General features: G+C 35.3%; 1 protein-coding gene across 2 annotated transcripts in view; it reads left to right on the top strand.

Moving 5' to 3' along the window:
* Mttp (microsomal triglyceride transfer protein) overlaps positions 1–25573 on the top strand; it is an 80887-nt gene that overhangs the window by 32875 nt on the left and 22439 nt on the right. For both annotated transcript variants that reach the window (XM_078021883.1, XM_078021882.1), the window contains 9 exons: positions 3323–3510; positions 4748–4891; positions 10881–10988; positions 12181–12297; positions 12576–12715; positions 14732–14882; positions 18269–18426; positions 19596–19764; positions 20638–20745. In XM_078021883.1, the coding sequence (XP_077878009.1) occupies positions 3323–3510; positions 4748–4891; positions 10881–10988; positions 12181–12297; positions 12576–12715; positions 14732–14882; positions 18269–18426; positions 19596–19764; positions 20638–20745 (1283 nt within the window). The remainder of the gene's footprint in view (positions 1–3322; positions 3511–4747; positions 4892–10880; positions 10989–12180; positions 12298–12575; positions 12716–14731; positions 14883–18268; positions 18427–19595; positions 19765–20637; positions 20746–25573) is intronic.

Here is a 25573-nt window from a genome sequence, read left to right as displayed (position 1 = left end):
GTTGCTCTTCAGTCTTTTAAACACTCTAAATGCATTTGAAGGGGCAAATTGAACAGAAACTGACTCCTTTTTTGACTCAGCTTAGTTTTACTTTTGGTTTCACTAACATCAGTTTTCACTAACATCAGTTTCCTAAAAAAAGGAAACTAAGTCAATAATATAACATGCCTCCGATTCCCAGTGTTGCCAGACCTCTGAATAACATAACAGAGAAAGAGGCAGGGATCACAGAAAGAATACTAGGGCACACTAATTATATGAACCATGTTAGGCTTTTGAAGCATTAGGCAAAAGAACAACATTTTAGGCCTGTTGAAGGCAGTAGGAAAAAACCTTTGGGTCAACAGGGCTCTTTTCTTTCCCTGTGCTTTATTCTCTTCAAGTCATAATCAAGCATTGATCTATTGTTCCCTTTTGTGTTCCGTTGAACAGTAAAATAAAAGTAAGAAAAAAAATGAACCGCATAATAGTTGTGAAAGCTTTGAAATTTAAGATAGACTACCTTCCTCCAATTTTTTTCATAGTTATTTTAATCAGAAGGCACCTTCATGTAGACCACAAACTTTGATTTCCGTTGAATTTGAATATTAAAAGTCTGCCGTATATCTACTTTATTGGGTCACACTTGAGAGTTGGCTTCTGTCAGCTTTCCCATAGTGCTTACCTTTTAGAATTGCTGTGAAGATTAGATGACAAAAAACGTGTATTTATTTCCTTTATGTCCTATGTGGAATTTATTAGGTGTCATTAAAAAAAAAATGTTTAAAATAAATAAATAAATAAAAGAAACTTCTTATTTTCTCCAGCCAAAATATCTTTCCCAGACTCAAAGCCAGTGTTTGTACCTCCTGCAGAATCCCCAGTTAAAATGTAGAAGAGCAGAGATGGGATGCTGGGGAGATCATCTCCTTCAAGATTTTTCCTGACTCTCTCTGCCTTCTGTATCTCAGACCTCAGATTCCCAACTTGATTTTTGGACAGTCTGGTTTTATATGGACACACTTAGATACCTACTCTTACACCTCCTTTATCCACCTCTTGATTCCTATTAAATTCTTGTCTTCTTTCTTTGAAACTTCATCAGATCATGTAATACCTGAAACCTAAAACTAGGTCACCACTGAAACTGTCTGGCAAACTTTCTGTCTCAGCTCTGAGTCAACCTCCAAGTGTATGCAGATGTCTTCCCTAGTCTCCCTGACGCCCATAGGGCCCTCTCTGACTCATCTCATTTGCTGGGTTGCAGCCCTCACCTCCAGGCCAGTCCTGCATCATACTGCAGGGATCCTGCTCTAGGCCTCTGCACTTGCTACTTGTGCAGAGGGAATGGGGAGTCCAAGTGGCAGTGGAGCAGGGCAAACTCTTTCTATAGTTCTCCATGTGGATAGCCTAAGGCTTCACTTTCCCACAGAGGTCTTCCCCCTCAGCATACCCATTCCCTTCTGGGTTTCAGTTGTTTTCATTCGCCTTTCTAACATAGTATATCATTTGCTCCTGTGCTTATTTTTGCTTTACTACTCATCTTCCCCTCACTTGGATGTAAATCCATGAGAGTAGAAATTTTGTATCCTTGTTAGTTTGTACAGCCCCAGAGTCCAGAAAATTGCCTACCATCCAGCAGGAACTCAGTACACCCTTGTTCAATGAATGAGTGAATTTTCTATCTCACTCCCTAGAAACGGAAAATAATTCAATCTAAAGTTTCCAACGTCTATAGTATAAGCAAGAACATGGTCTCTAGGGCTAGATGACTAAGGTTCAAATTATGTCTCCACAGCTAATTACCTGGGGAACTTTGGGTAAATTGTAAAAATCTCTGAATTGCTCAGTTTCCACATTTGGAAAATGAGTAATGCTAGTGCTTAACACAGTAGATTTTTATGTCCATACACAAAAACTAGAGACAATATATTTTGACCATTTTTTTTTTTCTCCAGGCAATATGTGCTTTAGTGGGTAGTGGAGCCAGAGGAATAGTTCATTACTGTGTAGATGGTAAGGGCGCTTCAGAGGCTTTCTTAATTTTTTTTTGGTTTTTGAAAGTAATTTTACTTCCTTTTTCAGCAATCTCAATTTTGATGTAGCTACTCCCCTCTCTTTCCTGCCCCTCTCTCCATACATATAGTTCTTCAGGAAGAAAAGTGATGACTGCCTGTTATAGTTAACTTGGCAAATAATGTAACCTCATTAGTCCTAAGGAGAAACATATACTGAATTTTTCTTGATAATCCTCTTGAGACCCATTCATAGAAAATATACCCACCCCAAATTATATGACTATAAACTCCAAGTCATCTCTGGAGAAGGCTTACTTGCTCCTTCTTTACATTTCTTAGGGATAAGTTAAATTGAATTGGAAAAGTTCCATATGTCAGTTTCTTGTCCCACAATACTATGTATGTGTACACTCTGTGATATTAACTGGCCCCTGGTGGAGTTAGAGATGTAGCTCAGTGGTAAATGGCTTCCTAATATACATTAAGTCCTAGGTTCAGTCCCCAGTACTAAATTCATTATAAGTAAATAAAAAAATGCCCCTGGTCAAATTTAAGCCTATGCTAGAACTTTATGTAGCAAAAAATCACTTTATTTCAGCAAAGCTAATTTAAATGTATTTAGTTGTAGTCTTAAAATGTACTTTTGTATGGGGCCGGGGTTGTAGCTCAGTGGTAGAGCACTTGCCTTGCCTGCATGAGGCCCTGGGTTCAATCCTCAGCGCCACATAAAAATAAATAAATAAAATTTTTTTTAAAAGTACCTTTGTACTAAAAGTTTACTAAGTAAATTAATAAAGTACATGGGGACTTATTTTTTAAATAGCAAAAAAATCCAAATTAAAGAAATGCCCTTCTAGAACTACTAAAACTACTTTGGCATTCAACTATTGGCATTAAAAAAGATGGAAATTACAAATGGTTTTTATTAATTATAAATAATTTTTAATAAATGTATCAAGTGACTACTATTAATTGAGCTCATGTTACATAATAAGAAACAATGCAAAGGCATTTTTTTTTAAAAAAATATTCTTTTGTTCAACCAGGTTAATATTTGGATAACCTGTTAACTGACAAGAGGTACAAACTAAGGTTTTCTGAAATGGGAATTTGTTGTTTTGGTTGTCTTATTTATATTTTCTAAGCCACTGATCTCACATAGGTGGAGGAGCAGGACCATCTTTGCTTCAGTAGATAAGTATCTTAGTAAGTACTAAGCCCCAGTGAGTACCAGTGAGCTAGAGGAAGGTATTGGTGTTAAGTCTCTATATTCCCTGGCCTAACAGCTGTCTTACAGATTGACTTGTGTCACTGTCTTTATGCAGGTCACACAACTGGTCTCTCATTAAATAATGACCGGCTGTACAAGCTCACCTACTCCACTGAAGTTTTCCTCGATGGGGGTAAAGGAAAACTCCAAGATGTTGTGGGCTACCGAATCTCTTCCAATGTGGATGTTGTCCTACTGTGGAGGAACCCTGATGGTGATGATGACCAACTGATCCAAATCACAGTGAGCATTTTCTGCTAAAAACAAAACACACACACACACACACACACACACACACACACACACACGGATTAGATGTCAACATAGTCTTTTGAAATATGTACCATTTGATAGCACTTGTGTGGTGCTCTTCATGACATAACTATGTTATTTTTCTCTAAAATCGGTGCTAGATTCACAGTTTTGAAGTTTTTGCTGATCAAAAGTGATCTTATTTTTCCAAATTGATGAAGCAGGTACTATATGCTTGTGGGCAACTAAAGTATTATGTCCAATTCTGTATATTAATCAGACATTAAACTGGAATCCATTCAAAATGTTCTTGGAGTGAGGGATCTACAGTCCATATCATGTGAAAAACAATTGAGACTACGCTAAGTGAAAAGCAAGATATATTAGGAGATTCTTGATTTAACAAGAGGAATCACCATTGAGGGAGTACAACTTTTTGCATTCTTCCCAAAGAAAGAACCAAGATCGCCCTTGCACAGCACTATTTGGTCAATGACGATGGTTTAGATTCATATATTGAGAATGAAGTTCAATTGCATGGTCTATGATGACTCCATACTTGCTTTTCCAAAACCTAAAGACAATAGATTAAAAAAAAATAAAGTCAGTAATTTTTCTGCGTATTAATGTGTAATAGGTACAGGAATCAAGTACTTGAAACAAATAGTTTCTGATGTCATTTACAATAAGGCTCGATGCAACTCATTTACCAAGTGGTCTTTGCTTGGATGTCTCTGGTGGTTGTTGAATTTTTCAAATAGTATCAAAGCATCATCATCTACTTCTCTGAGCCATTTCTCAAAAGAACAATAAACTATTCTGCAAAAAAAACATTATATACATCCTTGTTCAGATAGTTTACCTTTAATTTTATATATACAGATATGGTAGAATGGGGAAGGAGTCCTTTCAGACAAATAGTACAGAAAGCAATGTGATCAGGCAGACAGCAATGGCTCAAACAAGTGACAAGAGTGAAACTGGTGTGGAAGAGCTGTAGTCATATTGCCGTTATAGTCTGAGGTCACAGGATTCTTGAGTATTGATATTTTGCCTAATTTGAAAAATCTAATTTTAAAATACCTTCTCCATTCTTGTTAAGTGACAGTGGCAAGGTCCTATACATCATGGATTGAAAAATGACAAGCTTACTTGGTCTATTTGTCATTTTATTTTCCAAGAAACAGACATCGATGCTTTTCTAACAGGCTTTTATACATGACTCTAGGTAACAGATGTAAAGGTGGAAAATGTGAATCAGCAGAGAGGAGAAAAGAGTATCTTCAAAGGAAAAAATCCACCCAAAATCATAGGAAAGGCAAACCTTGAAGCTCTGCAAAGACCTGTGCTCCTTCACCTAATCCGTGGAAAGGTAAAGGGATTTTGGAGATTCCACATCTTTCTTCTCCAACTTGTTGTTTTTCATCCCTTTATTTTTGAGGGAATCATGTTGTCACTACTTTTGTAGTAAAAGGAATTATTTCAAGAACAAATTTTTAAAAATTGCAAATGAAATGTTTTCAAAGTAAATCGATGACCTGAATTCTCTTATACCTTTTAGCCAATTTGTTTCCTACTCTTGTGAAAATCTTTACAGTAAAGTATCTATTGATGAGAAGCACTATTAAAAAGTACATTCCTTATTCAATTAGAAAGAGTTGGGATGGTATAATACAGCAAGACATCACAGCATGATTAGATGAATTCAAGAAAGTAGACAAATTAGAATGAAATGATATATCTTAGATAAATGATATTAAATTGTTTCAAGGATATCAATAACTAGCCAAAGTACAAAGTCAAAGCTTTTAAAGGGCATGGAATGTCTAAGGTGTGGTTGATTTTTTTTTAACTGCTTGGAGATTCTTAAAAAACTATAACTTGGAAAAATCATTTAATGGTCAAAATAAAGAACGAATGCTATAATATGCATTTGAAAATCAGCTTGAGATATTCTGCAACAGGTCATTACTTATGGTTTGAACATTGTCTAATTTAAATCATCATAATATATTTGGAATTGAGAGGCAATTTTTCACAGGTACTGGGGTTTGAACCCCAGGTGCTTTACCACTGAGCTACATTCCCCTTCCTTCCTTCCCTCCTTCCTTCCTTCCTTCCTTCCTTCCTTCCTTCCTTCCTTCCTTCCTTCCTTTCCTCCTCCTTCCTTCCTTCCTTCCTTTCTTTCTTTCTTTTTGAGATAGGGTCTCACTAAGTTGCTGAGGGTCTTGCTAAGTTGCTGAGGCTGACCTCAAACTTGAGATCCTCCTGCCTCAGCCTTCAAAGCATGCCCCACTGCATTACGTTTGTGGGTGTATGTATGGAAGTTACACATATTTCACTGGCATAAACAAAATACATCAGGGAAGAAGAGAACTCAATTTTAGGCACCAAAGTAGAAAAACAGAAAAGGAACACTATAGTTATAATTCTGCATATCTCTATAATTAAACTTTTCAGATTCAAATTAAAGATGAAAACAAATATTTTAAAATAGAAATTTCAGACATCTCTATTGCTAATCAGGATGCACATTTTTATTTGTATAATGTACTGAAAAGAGACTCACAAGAAGGAATATATATATATATATATATATATATATGTATGTATGTATGTATTCGCCTCTCCTATGACCAAATATGAATCCCCGTCTTCAAGAATGCTTCTTCTTCTTCACTTGTCAAGACACTTTCTGCGTGTGGGTTTTGCTCACAGCCCTGTTATTTTGTACAGTTCATGTCCTTCCAGACAGTTGGAAATGACCATCCCTCTTTAGAACACTCTTGGCACTTTGTAGCTCACTGGTGGCCCTTATCACTTTTCTTTGACCATTTGCATTCATTTCTAGATTGTGACTTAAGTGGAGGAAATGCCCATTCCTCTTTCTGTTCAAGCCCACTCCTCTACTTGATGTTCTCCCAGTCCCTTTCTCTGCAAAGTCCCCAAAACCATTCCCTGTACTGACTGGCATAGTATTCCATAAAGTCTTATCCAACATCCTCCACAGCTCAGAGTCCCTGAGCTTATTTCTGTCAAAGCCTGTATCAAAGAGTATTGCAATTTTCTCTATTTATCTGCAGTCTATATTCAGAATTGAGTTTCTTATGGGAAAAAAATGTCTTTATTTTCAACACCTTTCTCATAGTGGAAACTCAATAAATGCTTGTAAAATAAAGGGATAGATAAACAAGGTTATTTGGGGCTAAAATAAGTCAGACTTTGAGAAAGACTTTCCTTATTGTTGATAGAATAGTAGCAAAACCTCACTGGGCACTTCCTGTGTGTCAGGTGCTGACTGAAGACATCACCTGTATTGTCTCTTATCTTGGTGACAGCCCCAGGAAGCAGGTGTAGCTTTATCATCTTGTGATAGACAGGGACCTAAGTTAAGAGAAGTTAAGAATCTTAGCTAAGGCCACACTACTGGTGACTTGGAAGAGAATCTGTGGTCAAACTTCTAGGTTCTACTATCTTTCAGCTGGAAAGCATTTGCGAAAATGCCTCTTTGTTTGACGTGGAGTACGCATTATTACATTCTTTACCAAATGTTTCACTTACTTGATTTGCATATGTCTCGACTTGGTTAATAATATGACATACTTTTATTTTCTTCTCTGGGCTTCCAATGTAGCAAGACATTTGAGTCTGTAAAATATTAATTGCATTTATAATCTTAATGACACCCAGTCATTTTATAGCTCCTTCACTTACAGTTGAGTACAAAGTCTTCTGCTACATGCACAAAAGAACTCACTGCCCTCTCTGTTCAAAGGCTGAGATGGAGCAGCCACGTCATTATTTCAGTGATGCCCATGTGCCAGTTCTAGAGGAGCTCTGATTTGTCATGATTTACTGTCACCACAGGTTAAAGTACATCATCATATCTCTCAATTATACGATAAAGTACTTGTTCGAAAATACTTGACCCCAGAGACTAAAAAACCAAAGTGGAATTTTCAGCTATATCATTGTTAGAAAGATCATTACTTTGGGAATTCAGCTTACTGTGAGAGAAATTATGCAAAGACAGGGTAAAAATGCTGAGGTGCAATTTTCTTAGGGAGCATTTTTTACTGAAATTAAGTTTTACTGGAAATTTCTATGATTTCAAGGATGCTCATCAGCATATATTTTTGTCCTTCCAGAGAGGTCCTCCCTTCTCCCCTTCCCATTTGGAACTCCCTTATTTACATTATAAAAGAAAACTCATCAAAATATTCATATGCATCTCTCTCTCTCTTAAAAAAATTCATATGCATATTCATTGCACATCTTCCTTTTTCCATTGCTGCTCATTTTCCCTACATAAGTGTTTGGGTGCAACTCTGGTTTTGCTCTGGTTTTGTCTACAAATCATGAAGTAAGTTGGAAATGTGTCGGTTATCTGGTTGGGCTGATTAACACTGAGGAGAGAAAGAAGCCTCAAGTTGCAGCATAAATTCAATTTTTTTTTTTAGCCTGAAATGCTAATCTAATTAACCAGATAATTATCAGCTTTCCGTTCCTGGTTTTGGTTGTCTGTATTGATTAAATTAACTGCATGGCTGCTGAGTTGGCCTCTTATTTTGTGTTGTTTCCAGGCATTAATTTATTCTATGAATCTGGCAGCCTCCCTCCTGGACACACACTGAACCTTCAAAGGAACTGCGACACCTTAAGAGTTTTCAAATTCTCCATCTATTCCTTCATTTGTTTGTTTTCCAAAGTGCCATTTCCTAGCTGTGCTGTCTGAGATACATAACTAAGATAAAATGATCAATCACTGTTGGCTGGGATCTTTTCATTTATTTTTGCTATTTGGCCAGGCAATATAATTTTTTTCTTTTGTTTTTAAAGTGTATATAATTAAAGGAGTGTGTGCAGAGATACATCTCCTTTCTATAGAAAAAATGTGAATGATGCTGGATTCTGAGAAGATGGCCACCCAAATTTGATCAGAAGAGGCACTGCCTCCCATTCCTGACAACTTCCCAGTTTCCTTCTAGATTTGGTTTCCTTGGGTTAAAGGCTTCATTTATAACTTGGTTGTGCCTGCTACTGTGCTCTGGAAACTCTGGAGACTGTGGATTCAGATAAAAACCTTATGCTCTGGGATGTTCAGAACCATCTCAGTACCTAATGAAGTGATCAGCTTTATGACCTGGGTATAATAAAACTTAGTTCCTGTTGTGAAATAATGAACTTATTCATTATTTCAGAACTGTAAAATTCTGTTATATGATTATTTTTTTAAAATAATTTTGACACTTAGCAAATAGGGATACAAATACTATCTCCACTTTGGATTTCACTGGTCTGCTCTGAAGAGACAGAAGTTAAGCTCCAGAGGTAGTAGTCATACAAAGGGGGGGAAAAAAAAGACTAGTCCCCTTTCCTATTTCTAGGGAAACAATAAAACTAATTGAAAGAATTATTTTTTTTCTTTGTGTCTCATAGTTTACATTCTTCAAGCTTCTGGGGAAAAACAAGTGAGTCAATAAGAGAAGAGTATTTGATGTTTTGCATAGTAAAAAATTAAATTTGAGAACTGGGTTTCCTAAAATTTCATGTAAAATTTAAATAGTTCTGTAAATAGGTACATTTTGTAATCTGGAAGGAAAATGAAGTGAATAATGATACAGGTATTTTCCCCACTTAATGGGGAAAAAAACAACTATGCTGTCTAAACTATTGAAGTCTCAGGCCAGAATATACCAGCCAGACTCATGTGCACAACACCACTGAGTGAACACTAACTCTCCTGGGTTCAAGCAATCCCATTAAACATCTTAATAGGCATGTTATCTGGAGATATCATACCTCCAGATATTTGCAAAGGAAATGGCACTATCATGGCTAAAGTAAAGAAGACCCAATTTACTAAAAGACAAAAGACCCCATTTACAATATAGAACATCAGAAACTCAGCTTGGATTTGAGAAATTGCCAGTGATTTGTTTGAGAACATGATACCATGGATTTTCAGACACTGAGATCATTATTCCAGTTCCTTTTTAACTGGGACAAACAACACTATTCTAACATTTATAGGTTTGTCCAGTGGTCCAGTGTAATGACTAAATTGATTGTCAGATAAAATGTCTGGTAAATATGTCACTAGGCAGAGTATGTGTAGGAAATAAAAATAAAGGGTTGAGACTGTTGTTCGGATAATTTAGCCAAATATTCTCTTCCAATGCATGACAGGTTTTTATGTAGGCTGAATCGTTCAGATTTATATTAATTGAATCATTACATAATTACTGAACTTTCTATTTTACTTGAAAAGTGATGGTTGTTTTTCAAGATGAATAGGAAGGCATTCTAGATATTTTTGGTAGAAATTCTCGGCTATAATTATCACAGACCTTGGGAATCTTTATAGGGAAAACATATCTAGCCTCTATTTCTAAAACTTGTGAGTCTTTGGAGTCAATACAGGATAAAAAACAACAGGCTACTTCCCAGAGAATTCTCTCTGTATATTTATCCTGTTTCTTACACATCAGCTAACTTATCCAAACAATAAAAGACACAGTACCTATCTGTACATATGGAAAAAGGAGAATTCATACCCTATTTGAATCAAAGGTATGCTATGTCAAGATCATTGTATTATCTTAAGCAACTAATAAAAAAAAGAAAAAAGAATAGAACAAATATAAGTAACTTATTATTGCTACCAAATCACAGTCACCTCCTCTCCTCCTCTTTTCCCTATCTTCTAGAAGAAACTCAAAGCAGTACCTGGGGCAGCCTGTAGCAACTCCATCTCAAATCTTGCAACTTTCTATATCTCCTTTTACCCAAGGTCAACATGAATGCCCTGGAACAAACCTTGCCCTTCTGGAATTTTATCCTCGGGCATCTTGGCCATGCCTGGGTCCTTGTCATGACCTTCATAGGCTATGCTACCTCAGAAGTTTCAAGGGTGACAATTGTCATTTTTTTTTCCTGAGAACCTTTTTTTTTGCTGTTATTTTAAATCCTGATTAGTTTCATTTCAACAGGGTTGCAGGTAAGGAACGTGGTGATATGTTCAAAGGGACTATACCTAATTTTTCTTTCTTGACCAAGTCTTGTTTTGACAGAAATCCCAGCCTGTACCAGTGCTCTTTCCTCCCCTACACAGTGCCCATCATGTTCAGAACCTTCACTGTGAGCCCCTTAAATTTCACATCTTAAGTGATCTATCTTCTTAGAAGTCTAAATCGCTTCTTTTCACACATACACAAAGAACTCACAGCTTTGTAGTAATAGAGCACTTTCTCCCAGAATTAGTGGAGGTGAGACTATTACCTTTCTAGTCACTTATTTAACTAAATCTGATAAGTGATGCATTTTTGCTTCATATATATTTCTTCTTTTTTTCTTCATAGGTCAAGGAGTTCTACTCATATCCAAATGAGCCAGTGGCCATAGTAAATCTCAAGAGAGGCTTGGCTAGCCTATTTCAGATGCAGTTAACTTCTGGAAAAACAGATGAGGTACTTAATAATGAGTCAGTGTCTTGTTTGTCAATAGAGTTGCCAAATTTGTTTATAAGTTCTTCTTTAAGAAATTAAGTAGATGAGTTACTATTATGGTATATTGCTCAGGAAAGATGAGTTTGTTGCTCAAATCTCATTTACATAGGAAACAATTGTCATTTATCCCAATGTTTTATTACTTAAATACAAGATAAAGGGATTTAGAATCAGTTCTAATAAGCAAGGGGACTTAGAATAATTGTTAGATATACAGGAAACTTTGGGGATCATTCCAGTGATCTCCAGACATCGCTGTGTACCACTACCCTATGAGGATTATCCCAGAGACTGTGATCAGTAGAGTAAGGGACCTGAACATCTGTATTTTAACAATCTCCTCAGATAATTAGGATGCACCGTCAGTGTGGGGAACTAATAATTGGCACCAACTTCTCTCATTTTGCAAATAAGGAAACTGAGGTTAATTGGGGAAGTTAAACAGATCCACCAGTATCACACTGATAGTCAGGGCTGGACTCCAACTTTCCTAGTATGAATTTAACTAGCCCACAAATGGAAGAGAAAATCTGATTGCAGGGCTGGGCCAAGGGAATGCTGGCTAGTTTGCTAGAGTTGAGGCAGACTGGGGCTGGCAGATCCCAGGGGAAAGCTCAGAGAAGCTAAACTGAGTCTACATTGGGAAACATTTGCCTAAATTCAAATTGATGAATAATGAGTTTAATTAATCCCACAGGTTTTTAAGCATACGCAGTAGTCAACAGCTAGTCAAAGTAACACACACACACACACACACACACACACACACACATACACACACACACACACACACACACATACACACACACACAGAGTCTATATACAGCCTTAAAAAAATCAACTCTCCTAGCCACATAAGTATCTACTTACTAGAGATTTCAGTTATTGCCAGGCCATTTGTCCCACTCTTATTGGGCATAGAGAGAAATATTCCTGGCTCAATTGAAAGGATGCTGTTAATCTTCAACCAAACAAGGTGAGAAAGAATCAACATGCTAGAGGAGACTAAATTCTCTATTTTTGTTTTGTCCTCCTGAAAGAAAAAGCATCCCCCAATTATGTATTAGGGACCTCCATTTTCAAATCACTTCCCACTAGAATTAAAAGATTCCTGCCAAATTCCAAACATTATATGTTTGCTTTTCTTTTTTAGGAAGATGTCTCTGGAAATTGTAAAGTGACCTACCAGGCTCATCAAGATAAAGTGATAAAAATTAAGGCCTTGGATTCATGCAAAATTGAGAGGTCTGCATTTACAACCCAAAATCAGGTAGGATCAAATAATTGCATATTGTACAGATTAATTTTAAATAATAGAAAAATAAGGTATAAATATAATTTAGAAACATTATATTTTTAAGTCAAAGTTTCATATATGTCAAATAAGTAGATTTAGTTAAATATGTTGTAGATATGGGTGATGGGGAAGGGGATAAAAGGGTAGTTCTTTTGAAGAGTGTGGGATAGTTATATATTTGGTTTACTTCAAAGAATAAAAAGTGTATTTCTTTTTAAAGAAGATAAATATTTATCTTTTTATTTATTTAGGTTTTGGGTGTCAGTTCCAAAGCCACATCTGTCACTACCTATAAGATAGAAGACAGTTTTGTGGTAGCTGTGCTTGCAGAAGAGATACATGCTTTTGGGATGAATTTCCTCCAAACCATCACAGGAACAATAGTGTCAAAGTAAGATAATGCTGAAATTATAATTTCCTTTACTGTTTTTTGACATTATACTTGGTTTATAAGTGTGTGTGTGTGTGTGTGTGTGTGTGTGTGTGTGTGTGTGGTGTTCCCTTATTTGACTGTGGGTTTCTTGAAAACAGAGATTACATCTTAATCACCTTTATTTTTCACATCATCTATAATAATACATGGCACAAGGTGAATACCATTTTTAATAGAATTTCATTAGAATTATTTATTGATTTGAATTTAAATTTTAAAAAAGACAAACTACTAGTTCATTTTCTAATTTCTCTTGTGTTTTTTAATGTTATAGTTAAAAAATGGTGGCATTTGCATTTTATTTCTTTGGGAGTTTTTTCCTGCCCCCCCCTTTTTGTTGTACTGGGCTCGAACCCAGGGTCTTGTACACATTAGGCAAGCAATCTGCTACTGAGCCACACCCCCCAGCATCCTTGAGAGTTTTTAAAGTTATTGTTAAGAAACATGAAAAGTTCCATAGTGAAGAAATGTAACACAATTTTTGATGAGATTTATAGCATGTAAATATTTGAGCTTGTTGTATGAATTTAAGACCAGTTCTTTGATCAGAATGGTTCTAACAAGATTAAGAACTGAAATTTCAACTCTGTTTGTTTTATTTTGATATTTTAATTCAAAAAGACATTTTCAACAGTAAGTGAATTATATGTTATGCCATTGCTTTTCAAAAATTCCCTTTGAACTGCTCCTAACATCAGAATTAGATGGATGCAAATCAGAGGAGAAGTGTCTCAAACCATAAAAACCTTGAAATTTTATACAAGTCTCATCTGGAGTTAAATTTTGCATTCTACTTCATGTTCTTTATTGTTTTCATGTATTCTTATATAAAATAAATGGTTAAAATTGTTTATCAGGTCTTTCCAGTTTCTGTTTCCTTATAACAAACCACCACAAATTCAATGGTATAAAAAGCAATGATCACTGTATTATTATTCTCTCTCATAATTTTGGGCTTGCCTTGGCCTGGTGTCTGCTAAGCAACGACAGTGACAAGCTAGAGCTAGAGTTATTCTAAGGTTGCTCCCTCATGTGTCTGATACTTGAGCTGAGAAGACCCAAACATCTCTCTCTATCTCTGGTCATGGCCTATTCAAGTGGCCAGACGTTTTTGTCCACAAATTTTTATTGGTGCATTATAGTTGTACATAATGGTGGGATTTATTGTTACATATCTGTATATACACACAATATCACAATAGAATTTGGCCAGTATCATTCTCCAGTATTTTCCCTTTGCCTCTTCTCCTTCTTCCTACTGCTTCCTTTGCTCTACTCTACTCATCACCCTTCAGTTTTCATGAGATCCCCCGCCCATCCTTCTTTTACTTTTTCCTTTGTAGTTTCCACATGTGAGAGAAAGAATACTGACTTCTTATGTGACAACTCAAGACTCCAGAGGCCTATGTGCTGATGGTGTGCCAGATGAAAGATGAAGTCCTTTTTATGGCCGAGCTTTAGAAGTCACACTATGTCACTTTACTGTTCTCTCTTAGTTGGGGCACCCTTATCCCATTTCAAGAAAGGAGATGATGGCAGAGAGATTAAGTTCTGGAAGATAATTTTAGATGAAAATGTTGTTAAGTCCATTTTTGGAAAATAAGCCTTCCTAACTGTCTTTGTTAATAAGTGACGCATGGTTGTATTCAAGCATCATTTTCAGAAAGCTGGGCTAAATTCAAGCTGGCTGACATCTCACATCTGGTTCTGCATCCTGGAGGAGAATTTTTCTCTCCTCTATTTTCTTGTCATAATATTTTGAAAGTTGACAAACTTTTGAATCATTGAACAAAATCACTGCTTTATAAAGACTTCATAATTATCATGAGGTTTCAGTTATCCCCTGGAGATACCCAAGTTTGAACTTTTACAACCTGAATAACCTGTGTATTTTGTTTTTCAAAAGAATGACAATTTGTATTGTTCACTCAGAAGAATGCTTATAAAGTGCTATTTCTCTTTGGCATTATGCAGGCAGAAATTAGAGCTGAGGACAACGGAAGCAGGCCCAAGACTCAAACCTGGAAAGCAGGTTGCAGCAGTAATTAAAGCAGTTGATTCAAAATACACAGCTATCCCTATAGTGGGGCAGGTCTTCCAGAGCGAATGTAAAAGATGCCCTTCTGTAAGTATGAAAAAATTGAGGGCTAATAGTGGCTTAAGATTCTATTTTCCTTTTCTCTCCATTGGAAGCATCAGCTAATTTTATGAAGAAAGTTTCTAAAGAACTACCAGCCACCACAAAGTGAGGGTGATGTAGCCTGAACGACACAATCCTGAGATGATGCATGATATAACAATAATGAAGAAATAATTACTACTTGCTTAACAAAACATGTTATGACTTAAGGACAGCGTTTTGAAAATCAAACCTGGAATTTAGGTTATGGGAGGGAAGACTTAATGAAGCTGGGGGAAATAAATGTTCTCAAGAACACAGGCAAGTGTTTGAATTTTGTAAGGGCAGAATTGTATATAGGTTTTTTCAGATGTAAGGTACTTTATTGATCCTAATGTTCTAAGTATTGTTGTTCAGGATTAAGGAGGATTCCAAATTCTCTGCCTGAATTAAGGTACGTGTCTCTACCATACTTCAGTGTCTTCTATGACTACAGCCACAAAGGGGATATTCTTTCTCAAAGGCAAACTATAGATCCAATTGTAAGATTTTTCAATATAACAAAGAGAAACTTCATTGACTGCATGAATCAGTTGTGCTGTATGGTCACAGAAATGACTTTAAGGCTCTGCGTTTCCTAATATTTAACTACTTGTCTGGAGCAAACCTTGGCTGCAAGTTCTATGTGTAGCTACTATACAGAGCTCCTTCCTCAAACATTACTGATGTTCAGAAAAATGCAGTCATCAGAAAATAACACCACAATTTGTTTAAAGGACAACAGTCTGATACCTGATTAGTTTATAAAATTTAGTAAATTGGATTAGAGGAAAATTGAAACATTTTGAAACATGACATTATAATTTTCAAACTCTATTTCTTCTTTTATTTGTTTTCCTTCCACAGCCATTTAATTTTCCAATGTCTTATGAGATAAAAATTATTTAAGGGAATGACTAAAGAAAGGAATCATATTTTCTTATGTTGTGAACTATTAGTCCCCCACCACAGTTATTAAACATTATGAGCCGTTTAAGATTATTTATTGCAGAAAGTGTTTATGTTATTGAGGACTTTGCTTTTCCAACTTCAGTATGATGTTACTACAGCAATTTTCTAAAGAAAAAAAATCTAAATTCATGTAGATGTGCTCTTTGGCTTCAGAAACAACCTCATAAATATGAAGTTAAATATCGCTAGAATTTTGCATTGGAATATCCTCTTTGGATGAGATAGCTAAAAGAGATTTGCAAAAGAGAAAAATAAGTGTCTGTTGCTTATAAGAAGGGATGAATAATTTAAAAACCAGGAGAATGGTGGTTATCACAGAGTTAGAAATTTAGAGGTCACTGATGCAATTTAACATATTCTGTACAGCTAGGTGAAAAATAGTCAAGTACGCAAAATCATAGAATTTGCAGGGAAATGGATGGCACTAGAGCAGATTATGCTTAGTGAAGCTAGTCAATCCCTAAAAAACAAATACTAAATGTCTTCTTTGATATAATGAGAGCAACTATGAACAGAGCAAGGAGGAAGAGCAGGAAGAAAAGACTAACATTTAACAGAGTCATGAGATGGGAGGAAAAGGGAGAGAAAAGGGAAATTGCATGGAAATGAAGGGAGACCCTCATTGCTATACAAAATTACATATAAGAGGTTGTGAGGGGAATGGGAAAATAAACAAGGAGAGTAATGAATTACAGTAGATGGGGCAGAGAGAGAAGAAGGGAGGGGAGGGGAGGGGAGGGGGGATAGTAGGGGATAGGAAAGTTAGCAGAATACAACAATTACTAATTGGGCATTATGTAAAATTGTGGATGTATAACCAACGTGATTCTGCAATCTGCATTTGGGGTAAAATTGGGAGTTCATAACCCACTTCAATCTAATGTATGAAATATGATATGTCAAGAGCTTTGTAACGTTGTGAACAACCAATAAAAATAAATAAATTAAAAAAAAATAAATAGGGAACAAAACTCCATGATGATTAGAGAAATAAAACCCAAGTAGTTTGGTACAGAAAATATAAAACCATAAATAGCAAGTGTGTGAGATGTTTTATGAGCAATACAGTACAAGCTCATTTTTAACTTGAGGTTAATGGAACTGATATTTGTTTACAGAGAATTCTTTAGAAGAAACATTGGAATAAAATGAAAGCAGGCTTTTAATCTTTTTTTTTTTTTACTGAAGGCTAATAAACATCAATTTTCTTTTAAACCATCAAAAAAAAAAAAGAGAGAGATGACTCAAAGTAGGGTAGGAAGTGAGAGCGTAGGAGGAAGATTACCTCTAGATAGGAAATAGGGGTGGGAGGGAAAAGGAGAGAGAAGGGGAATAGCAGGGATGGTGGAAGGAGAGGGTCATCATTATACAAAATACACGTATGAAGATGTGAATTTGGTGCCAACATGCCTTGTGTGCAAACAGAGATATGATAAATTGTGTTATAAAGGTGTATTAAGAATTTTAATGCAAAAAAAGAGAGAGCTCATGTATAATGGCATAATTTGGCGTGAACATACTTTATATACAGAGTTACGAAAAACTGTGCTGTGAATGGTAATTATGAATGTAATGCATTCCATTATTGTCATGTATGAAATAAATAAATAAATAAAAACAACTTACCAGAAAAAAAAAAATAGTCAAGTACGAAAAATAGGTTCTTTAGTTTTTCTCCAAGCCAGAAAATGTCATCAATTAGAATTATTTACTATTTAAATATGTCATCAATTAGAATTATGTTTTAAAACCAAAGTAGAATAATTGCAGCGTGTGTGTGAGAGAGAATTGCCTTTATGTATATACTACTCTACTAAACATAGATATAAGTTCAGATCTCAGTAACAGTAAAACATTAAATTTCATACAAACAATACTATAAAAAGAGTATGAAACCAAACTATTGAAAAAAGTGCCATCCAGTGAGGGGCAAATGAATCAGAAACCTGTTACAATACTTCAGCAGTTCTGATTTTTTTTTCCTTACAAAATATCTTGCTGTTAATTAAAATTCTGCACAATTTCACTAGGATAGTCAAAGTCTGGTCTCCGATATAATATCTTAGTATAGCCATGGGATGACCATATGCCCCGGCACAAGTGATTTATTTCCCAAGGTCCTTCAAATCTATTACTAATAGACAAAAATGATCCTCCTAAGAGGAATGGCACTCAGGGTTAGCATGCCTCTCAATTTGCCTCTGGCCTTCAGGAGTGGTGTAATATGGGCAGGGAGACAAGAACCATACTGAGCAAAGATACAAAAAGCATCTTCTGCTTGTCAGATACAAGGAAAATTTTATTTCTGGGGAGAACAGCCTTTGTAAATGTGGATGCTCAGATCTACGAGCAGGACATGAGCCTGTGGCTATGTTTTGTAGCTGTCAGAACACTGGCAGTCCATCAGGAAACACCTGGAGCCTGACAACCTCTCCAATGCTGAAGCTGTCAGAAACTTCCTGGCCTTTGTGCAGCACCTCAGGACTGCAAAGAGAGAAGACATCCTCCAAATTCTGAAGACTGAAAAGAAAGAAGTACTGTAAGTTCCCCAAACTTACAGTGGGTTGATCTGTCAGGAAACTCTGCTGAGTTACCATTTTTATCAATCAAGAAAGACTCCTTCTAAATCAATTGCCCCACCTCCAAATCAATTATTCTGTTGTTCTACATTTTTATCCAACAATTATATATGCCATAATGTAATGACTTAATGGTCACTGAACCAAAAATCCCAGAACAAATTTTAAGAGTGACTCAAGATGCACATATTTTAAATTAGAGTTAGATTGGCGCATAAGAGAGGTAAAGCCAGGGCTTCATCAGGACCCCCTGGCACACGGGTGCCTTGCTGTTTTTGCAATTGTGTTCTCAAGCTATTAATTTATGTTTGAAAAGGTTTCAGAGTTGACTGAAACAAACAAGAATGGTACGACTTTTCCATTGAACATGTGATTTCATTAAAATCTAACTGATGTCTCATTTTATACAGAAAATTGAGAACTGTCGTAAGTAACCAAAAGAATCTAGAGAAAAGAAATTCACAACATTTTGCAATATTTGGTGAAAGAGTGATTCATTAACATGTGTAAAAAAGAAAGTAGACTCTATTAACATAATCAAAAATGGAAATTGGCCAAGTTACACACACACACACACACACACACACACACACACACACACACACACACACGGCAGCCGCCGCCCCCACAGCAGCTGTCAGAGTTCAAAGGACTCAAACAATCAAGAAGAGAATTCTGTTTTTGATCTGAAAAGTCTGTTTATTCTTGATCATATTTATTATTTACTTCCCTTGAGGATATTAAAAAATAGAAAAAATATCAATTTGATGAACCACCCCTTTTATATATTACTGGTATAGAGAAGAATTTGAGCTTAATTTATGATATTATTTATATAATTTTAATTTTACAAATGTTCAAATTATTCTTGACTTAGGTTAATATAGTAAAATTAGCTTGTATATTCTATGCATATATTGTTTAAATGAGAAAAAGAAAACTTGAGGGAACAATTTAAATAAAATGGGAAGGGGATCTTTTTGAGAAGAATTTTTTGTTGTTGTTCAAATAAAAATATTTCACTTCTTCAAGAAATTCAAATCAGTGGAGAGTCTGTGAGTGGTCGAGGTTTTTAATAATTCCTTAAGCACCTGAAGCACTGATATGTGTGACAATGCCTTTTTCATAGACCTCAGCTGGTGGATGCTGTCACCTCTGCTCAGACTCCAGCCTCATTAGAAGCCATTTTGGACTTTTTGGATTTCAAGAGTGACAGTAGCATTGTCCTCCAGGAGAGGTTTCTCTACGCCTGTGGATTTGCCTCCCATCCTGATGAGGAACTCCTGAGAACACTCATTGTAAGTCAAGTAGACTCAGGGAAAATAAAGACTCTCAGCAGCTAAAAGCAAAAAACAAACCGAAAACCTGCAAGAATATAAGCAGTAATTAAAAGTTGTTCAGATCAGAATGAAGACTACAAACTGTGAATACCTTCTGAGTATTTCACATTCAGACTTCACTGGACTATTTCTATCCATGGATCTTTGACTGCACAGTAAATATTTCACTTAGTGTCTTTACAGTCTCACTAATTAGCATAAACGATACATTATGGAAACTTAAAGACTCACTTCTCATATGTGGGAAATGATGACATTTTAGAAGGGAAAAGTCTAGGTTATGCTTTAATAAGCAACTTAAAATTTCCTTTGAGTTAAAATTCTTTATGGTATTTATACAGATACATTGAGGAGATACAATTATTCCCTTATTTAAATTTTTATATTCAGTGCAGACCCAACTTCTCTTGAGTCTAAGATTTTTTTTTAGAAAATTATACTTATCCACTTATGATCTAGTGGAACAGTCTGTAATCTTTTTGGAAAACAAGCCTACTTGAGAATCTGGTAAAAAACAATGAAGCCCAACTTCATTCATATTTAAATTTTAAAAACTTTTTGTGGTTCACTGACTAACCTGATGAACCCAATCCATAAACCCTTGAATAAGAGTTTAAAGGCCGTGGTTAGGAATACCAGGATAGGGCCCATGCTTTTAACTCTTCATTCAAAACTAGATAGTGAATTTCTAAATGTTTCAAAAACAACCTTCTGAGTTTGGTATCCAGGAACATGAAAATATTTTACTCAAGTTATTGGTTACTTTATTCCTAAAAGTGTCCCTCTGAAATATTTAAATGTCTTAATGGCCTCTTTTATCCCTATTAATAGAGTAAGTTCAAAGGTTCCTTTGCAAGCAATGACATCAGAGAAACTGTTATGATCATCATTGGAGCCCTTGTCAAGAAGCTGTGCCAGAATGAAGGCTGCAAACTCAAAGTAAGTGCGAATCAGTGATGCCCGCCATCACCCATACCACCATACTTGATATTCACCTTGCTGCCCACCCATAACATTCCTAATCCTCCCTCACTCTACTAATTTTCCTTTTCGTATACAATTATTGCCATCTAACATACTTGGAAATTCAGTTGTTTATTATATCTATTGTTATTTCTGTATACTCCATGCAGAAATGGATCTTTGTTTCCTTCAAAACCAGTATCCTAAAATAGTGCTTGGTGGATAGATAATGATCAATAAATATTTGCTAGAAAGGGAATAGTCCTTTGATATTCCTACCAAATATGTTTATTGAGCACCCATTAAGTATTCCAGTTTGTTTAGTCATTGTTTTATTCTCAAATGACAAATTTTGATAATTGTATGTATTTTGGGGGTCAAGTGTGATGTTTTGATACATCTATATCTTGGGAGACATGATCAAATTAATATATCCATCACCTCAAGTACTTATCATTTCTTTGTGGTACGAAAATTTAAAGACCATTCTTCTAGGTATTTTGAAATATACAACACAATATTATTAATTATAGTTACCAGGCAGAGTGATCCCCAGAATCTCTTCCTCCTATCTGACACTATGTATCCTTGACCAATATCTTCCATTTCCTAATTCCCCCTCTCTTGTCTTACTTTGGTTAGCTTTTGGCAATCACCATCCTTTCTCCATATTCTTGTGTAAGTTTGACTTTTTTAGATTCCTTGTGCAAATGAAATCATGTGGGTATTTATCTCCCTGTGCCTGGTTTATTTCACTTAGCATGGTGTCCTCCAGGTTTGTCCATGTTTCTGTGAGTGACAGAATTTCTCTCTCTCTCTCTCTCTCTCTCTCTCTCTCTTTCTTTTGTGTGTGTGTGTGTGTGTGTGTGTGTGTGTGTGTGTGTGTGTGTGTGTGGTACTGGGGATTGAACTCAGGGCACTGAACCACATCCCCAGCCCTATTTTTTATTTTATTTAGAGACAGGATCTCACTAAGTTGCTTAGCACCTCCCTGTTGCTGAGGCTGGCTTTGAACTAGAGATCCTGCTGCCTCATCCTCTGAGCCACTGGGATTACAGACATGCACCACCATGCTGGGCCAGAATTTCCTTTTTAAAGGATTTAGTAATCCAATATATATCTGTACCACATTTTAAAGGTGCATTCATTCTTGGCTATTGAACAAAACTGCAAAGAACATGGGAGTACTGATAGCTCTTCAACATACTGATTTTATTTCCTTTGGATAAATACCCAGAAGTAGGATTGCTAAATCATCAGGTAATTAAATTTTTAGTGTTTCGAGGAACCTCCATATTGTTTTCCAAGATGGTTGGATTAATCTCTTAAAATATTACCAACTACACAGGTTTACCTTTTCTCCACATCCTCACCACATTTTTTATCTTTCAAATCTTTTTATAATAACCAGTATAATAGATATGAAGTGATGTCTCATTGCGGTATTAATTGGTTTCACGGATGATTAATGATGTTGAACATTCTTCCATGTATCTGTTGATAATTTGTATGACTTCTTGGAGAAATGTCTATTCAGGTTGTTTGTCTATTTTTATAGGATTATTTTTTTCCTGTCATTAATTTGAGTTCTTTGTATGTTTTAGATATTAGGCCTTTATGATTATGGTATCAGCCTTGATGTATGATTTGCAAATAATTTCTCCCTGACTGTTGGTTGTCTCCTTACTCTATTAATTGTTTCATTTCTGTGCATAAGTTTTGATTTGATAGAGTCCCATTTGTCTATTTTTGCATTCATTATCTTGTGCTTTTAGGGTCTTACCCAAGGACTCTCTGCCCGAATCAATGTCCCCCTGGTTCTTTTCTCTCTCTCTTTTTTTCTTTAACTATGGTTTTGTAATATATTTAAAAATCCAGTTGGCCTTTTTGCTCAAGATTACTTTGTTAAATTAGGATCTTTTGTGGTTCCATAGTGTTACAGAATTTTTTTTTCTAGTTCTGTGAAGAATGTCATTGATATGTTGATGGGAATTGCACTTAATCTTTACATTGTTTTGGGAGGCATGAATGTTTTAACAATATTAATTCTTCCAAAAGATAAACATGGGATGCCTCTTCATTTACTTGTGTCTTCTTCAGTTTCTTTCATTAATGTTTTATATTTTTCAGTATATAGATCTTCACTTCCTTGGTTAAATTTTCTCTGAAATGTTTTTTTTTCATTCTGTTACAAATAGGATTGCTTTTTAAATTTCTTTTTAAGATAGTATGTGGTTAGTTATAGAATTGTGATTGATTTTTGTAAGTTGATATTATGTCCTGAAACCTACTGAATTTATTTATCTGTTCTAACAGCCATTTGATGGGGTTGTTAGGGTTTTCTGTATATAAAATCATGTGTTTAGAAAACTTCGGTGATTTCGCTTCTTTCCTTTCCTATTCAAATGCCTTTTATTTCTTTTTATTGACTAATTATCCTGGCTAGGATTTCCAATATAATGGTGAAAAGAAATGGTGCTAGTGAGTATTGTTGTCTTGTTTCTGATCATAGAGGAGAAGTTTTTGACTTTTCACTCTGGAGTATGTTAGTAATGGTTTTGTCATTATGTAGATTTTATTGTGTTGAGAAACATTCCTTCTGTACCTAATTTGTTGAGAATTTTTACAAATGAGGGATGATAATTTGTGAAATACTTTTTTCTGCTACCATTGAGATGATCATGTTTTTGGCTTTCATTCTGTTACTGTGGTGAATCATGTTCATTGATTCGCATATGTTGAACCATCCTTGCATTGTAGGGATAAATCCTATTTGGTCATGGTGAATGATTCTTTTAATGTATTGTGGCTAGTATTTTGTTGAGGATTTTAAATCTATGCTCAGCAGTGATACTAGTCTCAACTTTCCTTTTCTGGTTGTGTCTTTGTTTGGTTCTGGTATCACAGTAAAGCTATCCTTATCCTTGTAAAAATGAGTTTGGAAGGAACTGGGGTTGTGATTCAGTGGTGGAGCGCTTGCCTAGTATGTACAGGGGCCTGGGTTTGATCCTCAGCATCACATAGAAATCAATAAAATAAAATTATTTAAAAAATGAGTTTGGAAGTATTCCTTCCTCTTCAATTTTTTGGAAGAGTTTGAGAAAGATTGGTTCTTTTTCAAACAATTGGAAAATTTTATCTGTGAAGCCATCTGGTCCTGAGCTTTTCCTTGATGGAAGACTATTAAATACTGATTCAATTTTCTTTCTCATTATCACTCTGCTCAGATTTCTGATTTCTTCATAATTCATTCTTGGTTAAATGTTTCGTGGAATTTATCCATTTCTCCTACATTGTTCAATTGGTTTGTGTATATAGACATTGTTCATAGTAGGCTCTTATGATCTTTCTTATTTGTAAGTTGTAATATCTCCTCTTTCATTTCCGATTTTGCCTGTTTGGTCTTCTATCTTTTTATCGTGGTCTAGCTAGGGGCTTGTCAATTTTATTTTCATTAAAAAAAACTTAGTTTAATTTTCTTTGGTGTTTATCTATTTCATTAACTTCTACTCTGATCTTTGTTATTTCTTTCCTTCTGCTGATTTTGAGCCTGTTTATTCTTCTTTTACTAATTCTTTGGGCAAAATGTTTGCTTGAGACTTTCCTCCTGTTTTTATGTAGGCATTTAGTGCTATAAACTTCCTTTTTATGACTATTTTTGCTGTAACCCATAAGTTTTGGTATGCTGTGTTTCCATTTTCATTCATCTCTAAATAACTTTACATTGCCATTTTAATGTCTTCTTTTATTTAAGAGTTGTCAGGAGTCTATTATCTAAGTTACACATATTTGTTACCTTTCCTTGATTTCTCCTATTATGGATTCCTAGTTACATGCCATGGTGGATGGAAAAATATGTGATATGATTTCAATCTTCTTAAATTTGTTTAAACTTATTCTGTGGTTTAAGATTTAGCCTGGGCAGATTTCTGTGTGCACTTAAGAATATCTATTCTGTAGATATTAGATGGAATATTCTATATATGTCTATTAGGTCCATTGGGTCTAAAGAATAGTTCAAGTCCAGTGTTTCCTTATTGATTTTGTTTGTATGATCTGTCTATTGTCATTAATAGGGTATTAAAATCCTCGACATTTTTTGTGCTGCAGTATGTCTCCCTTCAGTTCCCTTATGCTTTATGTTTTTAAGTGTTCTCAAGTTGGGCACATATTATTTTCAATTGTTATGTCCTCTTGATGAATGAACCTCTTTATCATAATAAATGGCCTCTTTATTCTTACTCAGCTTTGAATAGTGTGTTCTTCTTCTACTTCTTGTTCTTAGGAAAAAAAATAGATGCTAAGGTTTTCTCTCAGAACGGAACTTTATCTATAATAAATGTAGTTTATAGTTTTAAGTTTTGTCAGTGGAAATTTAGTTATTTCTAATCACTTAGAACTTTGTATGTTGTTTTTATTCTCATTTGCTCAAAGCTTCTTTGTTTTCCTGAGAGTTACCAATTTTCACATCTTCTTACATAAAAAAGCAAAAATACTCACTTTGTAAGCATAACTAAAATGGAAATTCTACATAGATTAAAATCAAACACACCCTACTTTTCTATAATGCAAATAAAGCATTTTCTCTGTTCATATTTATTATATTGCCAGCTTCCTGTTCTGCCACAGGAAGGCATAATTGCATTATTTTGCTTCCTAAATGCTTGCTATTTAAAACAATATTGAAAATGGGGTTTTTGTTTGTTTATTTTACAGTAGAATGCATTTTGACATATAGTTCACAAGTGGAGCACACAACTTCTCATTCCTCTGGCTGTACATGGTTCAGAGTCACTCCAGTAGT

Source organism: Ictidomys tridecemlineatus, chromosome 9 (assembly GCF_052094955.1).
Source record: "Ictidomys tridecemlineatus isolate mIctTri1 chromosome 9, mIctTri1.hap1, whole genome shotgun sequence".
In the NCBI taxonomy this organism is placed as follows: domain Eukaryota; kingdom Metazoa; phylum Chordata; class Mammalia; order Rodentia; family Sciuridae; genus Ictidomys; species Ictidomys tridecemlineatus.
This window is presented reverse-complemented; position numbering and strand designations above follow the sequence as displayed.